General features: G+C 43.8%; 1 protein-coding gene across 2 annotated transcripts in view; it reads left to right on the top strand.

The window, feature by feature from the left end:
- The first annotated feature begins 491 nt into the window (after positions 1-491).
- LOC143291684 (glycoprotein-N-acetylgalactosamine 3-beta-galactosyltransferase 1-like) overlaps positions 492-12155 on the top strand; it is a 25534-nt gene continuing 13870 nt past the window's right edge. Inside the window, exons 1-3 of one of the 2 annotated variants that reach the window (XM_076601698.1) lie at positions 492-642; positions 5935-6904; positions 11212-11284. In XM_076601698.1, the coding sequence (XP_076457813.1) occupies positions 6902-6904; positions 11212-11284 (76 nt within the window). In that variant the 5' untranslated portion in view covers positions 492-642; positions 5935-6901. The remainder of the gene's footprint in view (positions 643-5934; positions 6905-11211; positions 11285-12155) is intronic. The other variant, XM_076601697.1, reaches the window with a different exon arrangement.

Genomic DNA, 12155 nt, shown 5'->3' on the forward strand with positions numbered 1-12155 from the left:
TTCAATCCATGACTTCCGTGTCGCGCGGTGCGTGATCCAATGCTGAGCTAGGACAGTCACGCGCCGGACACACACATATATTTTAATAGATCACCAGTGTGTGAGCGCGCCAGGGCATGTCGTGCAATGAATATTCTTCCTTAACCGAGAAGTACAGACGGTTTGGTGAGAGCGTGTGGTGAATACCGCGCCGTGATTACCCACCTGCGTGTTGTGACGGGGGTCAGTCGTTTGATGTGTACAGCTAGCTACACGTTCACCCACACAAGCAAAGTAATGTCGGCCATGTTTCTTGTTGCGATGGTTAAAATGAACGCATCAATAATAGGGTGAACGTACATGTCTTACCAACACTACTCATTCCGTGTTGTTTGTAGGGGAGTATCAGTAGAGGGGAAAAACGCCAGGAAAACGACCCCAGTGCCTGTGTGCTGTGCGTGTTGTCTCCATGATAACGTGCAGTGTCGCTGCTGCTTGAAGGTTTCGCCGCCTGTGTGTGTTAGACACAAAGGCCGCCCCACCTCTTGGTACACGCTGTGTGGCTGGGTGACTGACACTCAGTATGGGACGTGTCCTGCGTGCACGTCGCACTACTTTCATTGCGGAGTTACTGTCAGTTGTCTTCCTGCTTTGATAATGAGGGTAAGTGTGTGTGTGTGTGTGTGTGTGTGTGTGTGCTTGTGTGTGTAATCAAATTCATGGGACACTCATTAGTGTGTGTGTGTTTCAGTGTGTGTGTGTGTGTGAGTGTGTGTGTGTGTGTGTCTTTTTTCAGTGTGTGTGTGTGTGTGTGTCTTTTTTCAGTGTGTGTGTGTGTGTGTGTGTGTGTTTATCAGTGTGACACTGTTCGGCAACAGCAGTTGGTTTGGGAGCAAGTGAGTTTAGTTTTGGTGTCGGCTGTGCTGATTAAACTTTACCTTGTGTTCGTTATTAACGCAAGTGTGTGTGTGTGTGTGTGTGTTTGTGTGTATGGCGGAGGGGGTACTGACACGCACACACACTGACGCACACACACCCACACACACCCACACAAGCAAATGTGTATCGATATCCAGTGAATCCGGTTGTATACTGCATACACACGTATTGTGTAATCCGCTGTCCAAGTATCACATTTCCCAGTTGAACCCACACACGTTCTCTCTCTCTCTCTCTCTCTCTCTCTCTCTCCAGCTCTCTCTCAAACACACACACACACACACACACACACACACACACACACACACACACACACACATATATATATATATATATATATATATATATATATATGGGTGGGTAGAGAGAGAGAGAGAGAGAGAGAGAGAGATCGCATTCAGTTTTAAAGTTTGCCTTTCTGTTCGAACAATACCTCACGCTTGTTTTTGCCAACGACCAAATACATACATAGGCACATGACAGAAATGACTTGGCTTAAAAAAAAGAAGAAGATTGATTGATTGATTGAATCTGTAATGGGTATAGAATTAGGCCAGGGGCCCTGGAGGTGGAGTGAAGGTTGGTGGTGGGAGAGTGAGGAAGGAGGATGGGGGAGAACGAGAGGTGAAACAGGAAGAAAGAGAAATATGCGCGCGCGAACACACACGCATACATGCACACACACACACACACACACACACGTGCGCACTCGCGCGCGCGAACCTAAACAGGTCAAGAAGGGGAGAGGCGCCTGATACTTTGAGATGATTTATTATTGTGAAGAAAGCTACTGGTCCTGTTTTTTTTTTTGCTGGTGTGTGTGTATGTGTCTGTGTGTGTGTGTGTGTGTGTGTGAGAGAGAGAGAGAGAGAGTGAAAGAGAGAGAGAGAAAGAGAGAGATTATTCCTGTGTGTAAAAGCCACAATGACTTGAAAGGAAGGAGTGTTAGGGGTGAGGACAGACCGACAGACGGGCAGAGAATTCATACTTGTTTCAAAACAAGACGACATGTTTGTTTTCGTTGTAGTAGTAGTAGTAGTAGTAATAGGGACTGGCTTTTTTGGCCTTAGGCCTCGCGGCTTATTTGTGTCCCCTCATTATTTTTCAACTTTGTGTGTCTGATTGCATGCATATCTTATAAAATAACATTATATTCAATCTACACCAAAGAAAAGGTCTGTCAGTTTAGGGTCTTCATCGAGGAGTTTATTTTATTTTTTTTTTTTTTAAAGCTATTGATATCTGGTGCATATTTTGTGTTGGTAGGCAGTGCATTCCAAAAATTTGCAATTCTGAAAGCAAAACTAAACTTCCGTTTGTTAGTATAGCGATGCCTGATAAAAAAAAAATCTTGCCTTCATTATTTCTAGTGTAATAGTTTCTGAGAATTTGAAATGAGCATGTACATTAATATCAGAACTCAAGCACTGTCATTGTACAGGGCATCGTGACCCTCCAGCACTGTCATTGTACAGGGCATCAAGCACTGTCATTGTACAGGGCATCGTGACCCTCCAGCACTGTCATTGTACAGGGCACCATGACCCTCAAACACTGTCATTGTACAGGGCATCATGACCCTCCAGCACTGTCATTGTACAGGGCACCATGACCCTCCAGCACTGTCATTGTACAGGGCATCATGACCCTCCAGCACTGTCATTGTACAGGGCACCATGACCCTCAAACACTGTCATTGTACAGGGCATCATGACCCTCCAGCACTGTCATTGTACAGGGCACCATGACCCTCAAACACTGTCATTGTACAGGGCATCATGACCCTCAAACACTGTCATTGTACAGGGCATCATGACCCTCCAGCACTGTCATTGTACAGGGCACAATGACCCTCCAGCACTGTCATTGTACAGGGCATCGTGACCCTGCAGCACTGTCATTGTACAGGGCACCATGACCCTCCAGTACTGTCATTGTACAGGGCATCGTGACCCTCCAGCACTGTCATTGTACAGGGCATTATGACCCTCCAGCACTGTCATTGTACAGGGCATCGTGACCCTCCAGCACTGTCATTGTACAGGGCATCGTGACCCCTTGCAACTCATCATTTGTATTTTGTATTTTTGTGTTTGTATTTCTTTTTATCACAACAGATTTCTCTGTGTGAAATTCGGGCTGCTCTCCCCAGGGAGAGCGCGTCGCTACACTAAAGCGCCACCCATTTTTTTGTATTTTTTCCTGCCAGCAGTTTTATTTGTTTTTCCTATCAAAGTGATTTTTCTACAGAATTTTGTCAGGAACAACCCTTTTGTTGCCGTGGGTTCTTTTACGTGCGCTAAGTGCATGCTGCACACGGGACCTCGGTTTATCGTCTCATTCGAATGACTAGCGTCCAGACCACCACTCAAGGTCTACTGGAGGGGGAGAAAATATCTGCGGCTGAGCCGTGATTCGAACCAGCGCGCTCAGATTCTCTCGCTTCCTTGGAGGACGCGTTACCTCTATGCCATCACTCCGCATGCTGACAAATTGAAAAGAAGACTACAGGTGCAACAGCCGAGTGGTTGAAGCGTTGGCCCTTCAAAGAACGGTCTTGTGTTCAAACCCCGGTCGGTGTGCCTGGTGGGATTAGGGGGGAGATTTTTCCGATCTCCAAGGTCAACGGACGTGCAGACCTGGTGATGTCTGAACCCCTTTCACACACGCTCGTTAAAGATCCCGTAAACACGGTCATTCTTGTCAGCATTCGATGGAAACATAACAAGAATGCACACCCCCGAAAACGGGGTATTGTTGCCTACTTGGCGAGGTAAAAAAAATGGTCTGCATGTAAAAACACACTCGTACATGTATGTATAAAGTATATATTTATGCGAGTGAACGTGGGAGTTGCAGCCTACGAAAATAGAAGAAGCAGAAGACTATAAAGGTATAGTATACAGTAGACACGATTGACAAATTCAAATTTTGGAGAATGTGGGTTTTTTTTTTTCGTCCAATAAAGGAATCGAGAAAAGGTTCTGAAGCATTAACGGCCTCTGCGTAAACAATGCACAACACACACACATACACACACACAAGCAAGCGCGCACGCATGCATGCATGCACGCACGCACGCACACACACAAACACACACACACCTACACACACGCACGCGCGCGTACGTACGTACACTCACTGATCTATCTATCTTTATTATATATAGGCCTATATATATGTATTCACACACACACACACACACACACACACACACACACACACACGAGACGCTGGACACAATTTTCATCTTGCATTCTTCGAAACCGTCGTCACTGGTGGATGAAGCGTGTTTATTTTAGCAATAGATTCTTGTCGTAAATCCTTCAGTGTTCCGCAGTAGGAAAAAAGAAAAAAGAAAAGAAAAACAAAGAAACAAAGAAGACCCGCACAGCTTGGCAAAGTGAGGGTTCTGCTCCAGTACAGCAATATCATATTTTATGTCTGTACAATATAGATTCTCCTAATGTTGTTATTGCAATATTTTTATCAGTATCTATATATGCCTTATCGATTTATTGCAATATTTTTATCATTATCTATATATGCCTTATCGATTTATTGCAATATTTTTATCATTATCTATATATATGCCTTATCGATTTATTGCAATATTTTTATCATCATCTATATATGCCTTATCGATTTTACGGCAGACTGTGTGGGGTTCACGTGAGCTTAGCATTCATTCATGTATTCTATTTTGTGTGTGTGTTTATTTGTGTGGAATGACTGTGATTGTCGTACAATGCTTATGATAATTATAACATACACCACAAATGAGTTTCTGTAACTGGTCATAATAAAGTTTTCTGTGTCCTGTTCAACACAAGAGACTAGCGAAGAGACCAGCGGACTGGAGAATCTCGTAAAGTTGATTCATGTTTCGCACTCGGGTCAGATCTGCTCGTTGTCAAACCTGACACTGAACGCTGAACCACGAAATTTTGTTCCATTTTGAGGTTTTATCGTGTTATTGAAATGAATATTACTGCTACAGCTTCTTCTTTGGCACGTGCGCGCGCAGTGTGTGTGTGTGTGTGTGTGTGTGTGTGTGTGTGTGTGTGCCCGTACCGTGATAAACATTAACAGATTCATTTTCTCAAGAAATACTTGTATATCGACACCAGTTTCGCTTAGTAAAAAGTTCTGACCACGTTCCAATTACAATGATGATGTGTTTCTGGTAAGAGCATACAAATTTTAAAAAGCCAAAATGTTTCTACAGTCAGGATGTTACATTTTTCTTTCCTATTCACACAGCCAAGCACTTTTATCTGAATACTGATCAATGCCTGTCAATCGACAAGTGGTTCACTTCACCTTCAGTCATGACCTGACTGACTTCGGCGTCAGTGATATCATTATTATAATTAATGTTATTATTATTTCACATTTGTTGTGAGACTCTTGTGTTCCCAGACAAACCGATAGGCCTACCGCTGGCCGAAGTGGAGTGATAGCCTAGAGGTAACGCGTCCGCATAGGAAGCGAGAGAATCTGAGCGCGCTGGTTCGAATCACGGCTCGGCCGGCGATATTTTCTCCCCCTCCACTAGACCTTGAGTGGTGGTCTGGACGCTAGTCATTCGGATGAGACGATAAACCGAGGTCCCGTGTGCAGCATGCACTTAGCGCACGTAAAAGAACCCACGGCAACGAAAGGGTTGTTCCTGGCAAAATTCTGTAGAAAAATCCACTTCGATAGGAAAAACAAATCAAACTGTCCGCAGGAAAAAATACGAAAAAAATGGGTGGCGTTGTAGTGTAGCGACGCGCTCTCCCTGGGGAGAGCAGCCCGAATTTCACACAGAGAAATCTGTTGTGATAAAAAGAAATACAAATACAAATAATAATATCCTGTGGCATACATATTTCGATTTTTTACAATATGTAGACATGGTCTTTGTAAACATGTTACAAGAGAAATAATTTATGTACCAATTAGTTTTGGGTCCTAGTGCATTTAGTCACTGGCTGACAACACTATAATGTCAGAGAGACATTTGTTCAACAGGATACGAGCTGGCATCAGCTGCTATGACGTAAACAATCAGGATTGGCGTCATCTTCAGTCAAGAAGTGATTCAACCCACCTTCACTTATGACCTGACTGGCGTCAGTGATAGAAACCATTGACATTTATTATCGTCAGTCAAGACTTTGACCCACGCTATCTCCCATCAGGTGTTTTACACAGCTGTGTTGCCTCCAGCCAGGAAGTGCCCGGTCCCTGGCCATACCACGTGTTCAGCCAAGGAGTGGGCTTGCTTCATTATCTGTTTCACCTGGGCCAGCTACAGGTACACACCACGACACTGTCTTTCGTCAAGAGTGGCGGAGTGTGTTTGAACACACGTGGCAGAGTATTTGAACACAGGAGTGACACATTGTATTTGAACACAGGAGTGACATAGTGTATTTGAACTGAACACAGGAGTGACATAGTGTATTTGAACTGAACACAGGAGTGACATAGTGTATTTGAACACAAGAGTGACAGAGTGAATTTTAACACAGGAGTGACAGAGTATTTGAACTGAACACAGGAGTGACATAGTGTATTTGAATACAAGAGTAGCAGAGTGTATTTGAATACAAGAGTAGCAGAGTGTATTTGAACAGTGGCAAATCTAGAACACAGTGGTGGCAGCGTGTGTTGGAATACAAGAGTGACAAAATACATAGTGCTAAATCGTATAAGAACACAAGAGTGGCAGAGGTTGCTGGATCGCAAGAGTGGCAACGTGTGCAACAATACAAAATCGAGGGGCACAGTGTATTGCAATACAAGAGTGGCACATTTGTATTGCAATACAAGAGTGGGATGGTGTAATTACAACACAAGAGTGGCAATGTGTATTTCAAGACAACGGCGACAAAGTTTATAACAGTACATGTGAAGGGGACAGACGACGACAAATCGCTCCAGAAAGGTTGCTTCTTTGTCCATCTGTTTGTTTCCGACAACGCAGCTAGCAGAAATGGTGAGTCAGTTGCCCCTACATTCATGTCTGTGTTGATAGGGGAGGGGAGGGGAGGGGACACAGGGGTGGGGTGAGGCTGGGTGTGTGTGGGGGGGGCGAGGAGGGGGGGACCAGTCAGGAAAATGGAGTTTGATGGGCGGAGGGGGGGAAACAACAGAGGAGTTAGGAAAATGGAGTTTGTTGGGGTGGATGTGGGTGGAGTATCAGTATCAGTAGCTCAAGGAGGCGTCACTGCGTTTGGACAAATCCTTATACGCTATACCACATCTGCCAAGCAGATGCCTGACCAGCAGCGTAACCCAACGCGCTTAGTCAGGCCTTGAGAAAAATAAAAGAAGCAAAAAAAGATAAGATTGATAATAATAATAGTAATAATAATAATAATAAACCAAAAGACAATAATGATGATAGATAAGCAAATGAATGTAAAACATGCAGACACACATTCACACATACAAATGCATAACAAATCCAACGAACATGCAGTTTCACAGATATGAAAGCACAAATACACATAAACGTACACGAGCCCCGACACACACACACACACACACACACACACACACACACACACACACTTATACAAGCACACACACATACGCCCCCCCCCTACACACACACACACACACACACACACACACACATACACACACACATATATATATATATATATATATATATCCACACCCGCACGTTCCAATATTTCGTTGCTTCCATAGTACAGACATGCATACACACACATACCTCATCCTCCACACACTCACACACACACACACACACACACACACACACACACACACACACACACGTGCACAGAGCTCTCCTGACATACGTGTACACTTACACACTCGCGCACGCGCGCGCACACACACACACACACATACACACAGGCTGCCACTGATTGGCCTCGAGAGGGGTGGGAAAAGATCTCTGATGCCAGGATCTCTGATGTCTAGCGTGTTGCTCAGTCTGTTGTATTTGGAAAAGCCCACAGAGACGCTGTTCTGTTTTGAAGAAATTTGCGCAATGTTGGTTTGGAAATGATGCCAGTATTCGTTTGATTTGCAAAGCATCGTGCTCTACCTTTCATGTTAGACTTCCCTCTCTCTACTTTCATTTCTTTTAGGCGATCGATGGTGTGATGGCCTTGTACCTGTTCTTTTTGGTATTCTTTGACTTTTCTGAGGATTTCCGATTTTCGTGGATGTAGGCCGCTCGTTGTTGTTGCGTTACCAGCAAGTCTGTCAGCTCGCTCATTTCCCTTAATACTTGCATGTCCTGGGCAGTATGACCGTGCAAGTTTTTTAATCTGAAAGTTGCCATTGCCTCATGCCACTCTAGGCTTCCCACGTGGGTGTGTGTGTTTGTGTGTGTGTGTGCGCGCGTGCGCGTGTGTGTGTGTGCGCGCGCGCATGCGTTCATGCACACACTCACCACGTTTTTCACACTTACAAGGAAAACACGTGTGCGCTAACGCACACACACACATTTTACCATCACTCAAATACACAAACATATTATGCACACAAACGTTCATAAACTGCACACGTACACGTGGGGCACACACACAAACACACACACACGGGCACACACGCGCATTTACGCACACGTACACATGCGAGCATGTACAAAACACACAAACGCGCACACACACGCATATACACACGCACGCACTCTCACTCCCTCAACCACTTTCACACACGATCTCCATCCTAGTCAAGACGCTGGAGCTCTTGGTAATGCTGCATACAAACGACATGGTGTCACTTCAGTTGTAGCAGTCAGTGGATTTGCTCTTCTAGGCAATAGAGACTAATCATTGAATCTATGTTCCAGGATGATTTTACATCAGCTGATTATGCACATCATTACTGCAGTTAGAAAACGTTACTTTGATCTGGATCTAAGCCCCAAAGTTCCAAAGATTCATGCATCAGCTTATGGGCGTGAAATATTTGAACATTCACTGTCACTGTCGGCACTCATGTGGCTGTGTGATCTGTATTGCATGACGTCACTCCTCCACTTGCCACTCTGTCTTTGAGCACAGAGAGAAAACACGAATTTTCACGTGGCTTTGTCATATCAAAATCTAAACTTGACCTAATTTTGAATTGTCTGACACCGCATATATGTTCAGGAAAATTCTTGTTTTAAAGTTACAGGCAAACGAAATGTCGGTTTTTCCATGTGTCTGAATAATCTGTATTGCATGAGGTCACTCCTCCACTAGCCATCCTTGTCTTCGTCTGAGTAGTGCAGAGAAAAAATACGAATTTTCCTGTGCTTCTTTCATATGGAAATTAGTTTATTCAGTTCTGAATCTTTTGACACCACATAGAGATATTCTAGATAATTCTTGTTTTTTTAAGTCACAGGCACACAAATATGTGTTTTTTTCATGAGTCCATTTCTCCATTTCTACTCCTCTGGCACACGAACTCAGAAAAAATCACAGAAAAACAACAATGACAGATAGATTCATTCTGGATTTGCTTTTTTATGATTAATCTGTGATTTTTTAACTTTTAGAAGGTTTTAGATTTGTGTACCTTATATCTATCTATCTATCTAGTGTACCTTATATCTATCTATCTATCTATCTATATATATATATATATACATATTCTTCATTTAAACCTTTTGCGTTGTAATGGTAAGAGGGGCGGGGGGTGGGGGTGGGGGGATCAGCTTATATATATATATATATATATATATATATATATATATATATATATATATAAAGGTTAAAATGAAGATGATATAATAAAATATAAAAATGTGTGTATATATATGTATATATATATATATATATATATATATATATATGTGTGTGTGTGTGTGTGTGTGTTTCCTGATGTTTTCAGCAGTGCATGCCTGTTATTGTGTAATGTGTGTTTCCATACACTTACTGGTCTTTATTATTATTATTGTTATTATTATCATCATCACCATTGTCATGTGGAAAGAAATTGACGGAACAGTCAGGCAAGGTATCACTGTGTGTGTGTGTGTGTGTGTGTGTGTGTGTGTGTGTGTGTGTGTGTGTGTGTGTGTGTGTGTCTCTGTGTGTGTGTGTGTGTGTGTGTGTGTGTGTGTGTGGTGTGTGTGTGTGTGTGTGTGTGTGTGTGTTAATAAAGAGTAACTGCGCCGAAATTCTTTCTTTAATTTTTTTTTCACGAGAATAATTTCAGCAATGATGTGATCCTGCTTGTGTGATCGGGAGGGCTTTTAACTATGGTGATAGAGAAATTAGTATATATATATATATATATATATATATATATATATATATATATATATATATATACACACATATATACATACACACACACACACACACACACACACACGTACACACACACACACACACACACACACATATATATATATATATATGTGTGTGTGTGTGTGTGTGTGTGTGTGTGTGTGTGTGTTATTTTTTTGTGTGCTGGCTTATTGTCCACGACGTTGAAGCGGTGTGGACACAAAGTAGCTTTCTCGAGTCCCTGATACACAGCCACACGGAAGCTCGCCTGCCGCAATGTCACTACCAGCACACCAAAAGGACCGATTGATGTGAGGTCGCCGTTTGGCCACTCTCCAGAGGAGACCCTGCACTGCTGCTGCTGGCGGTCAGTGGTCCCCTGTGCTGGCCCTGACCACGCCGGACATCAGCCACAGTACACCACCCTCCCCTTTCCCTCCCATACAAAGAACTTTCTTGGCAATGTATTGCGCCAGTGTATTGCGCCAGTGAATTTTCTCCCACTCGTTTCGCCAGTCGGTTCCACGAGACAAGACGAAGACGTGTTTATTTCAGGAAACCTCGTGGGGTACATGAAAATGTTACATATTTCATGTAACTAATACAAATATAAATACTATTCGGTATCGCGCTCATGGTAGTTTACAGTAACCATACCCACTGCTTGGTCAGTACATGTATACATAAAGCATGTTTCCCACCTAAGTCAGGGAACCAGTTTTGCATATTGGCCTTTTAAACATCGGTGAGCCTTGTTTTTCGAACCAAGCTTGTGAAACTGTTGGATGAGGTTGCTGAGAAATGGCCGAAGCGAATTCCACACTTTTGAGTTTTCGATCCGCTTTGGCGTCAGAGGATTGGCGGCTCTGGGGAGAAATCAGATGGACACGACTGTTAACCCACCACCCCCACCCCTCCCTTTTTCCCTTCCGCCACACCTTACCCCCTCCCTCAACCTTTTTTTTCTTCTTCGTTTGCTACGTCATTGTTATCATCTGTTGAATTATTTGTTTGGTTGGTTGGTTGGTTTTGTTTCCAGCATATCATGTCGAAGAAGAAAGCGTTGATGTGGGTGCTCGGGTCTGTGGCTGCCACCGTGACTTTGATTTTTGGTAAGAATTGGAAGTGAAGGGGGAAAGGGTGGGAGTGTGCGTGTGTACGTGTGTGTGTGTGTGTGTGTGTGTGTGTGTGTGTGTGTGTGTGTGAGAGAGAGAGAGAGAGTTATCATTCTGTGTTAAAAACTCTTAATGACCAGACTCTCTCTCCCTCTCTCCCTCCCTCTCTCTCTCTCCCTCCCTCTCTCTCACTCTCTCTCTCCCTCCCTCTCTCTCTCTCTCTCTCCCTCTCTCTCTCTCACTCTCTTTATTGCTACTACTGCTGCACTACTTCTACTGCTACCAGTGCTGTTGCTACAAATCCTATTAGTGCTGCTGCTGCTGCTACTATACTATTACTAGTAGTGCTGCTGCTGCTACTACTACTATTTCTGCTACTACTATTGCTACTAGTGGTGTTGCTAATACAAATGCTGCTGCTGCTACAAATGCTCTTGTTACTACTCTTCCTGCTGCTGCTACTACTACTATTTCTGCTACTACTATTGCTACTAGTGGTGTTGCTAATACTAATGCTGCTGCTGCTACAAATGCTCTTGTTACTACTGCTGTCGATGCTGCTGCTGCCACTGATAGTGCTGCTGTTGCTGCCACTGATAGTGCTGTTGCTGCCAGTGATAGTGCTGTTGCTGCCAGTGATAGTGCTGTTGCTGCCAGTGATAGTGCTGCTGTTGCTGCCACTGATAGTGCTGTTGCTGCCACTGATAGTGTTGTTGCTGCCACTGATAGTGCTGCTGTTGCTGCCACTGATAGTGCTGCTGTTGCTGCCACTGTGTTGCTGCCACTGATAGTGCTGCTGTTGCTGCCACTGATAGTGCTGCTGTTGCTGCCACTGATAGTGCTGCTGTTGCTGCCACTGATAGTGCTG

This window comes from Babylonia areolata, chromosome 17 (genome assembly GCF_041734735.1).
Source record: "Babylonia areolata isolate BAREFJ2019XMU chromosome 17, ASM4173473v1, whole genome shotgun sequence".
NCBI lineage: Eukaryota > Metazoa > Mollusca > Gastropoda > Neogastropoda > Buccinidae > Babylonia > Babylonia areolata.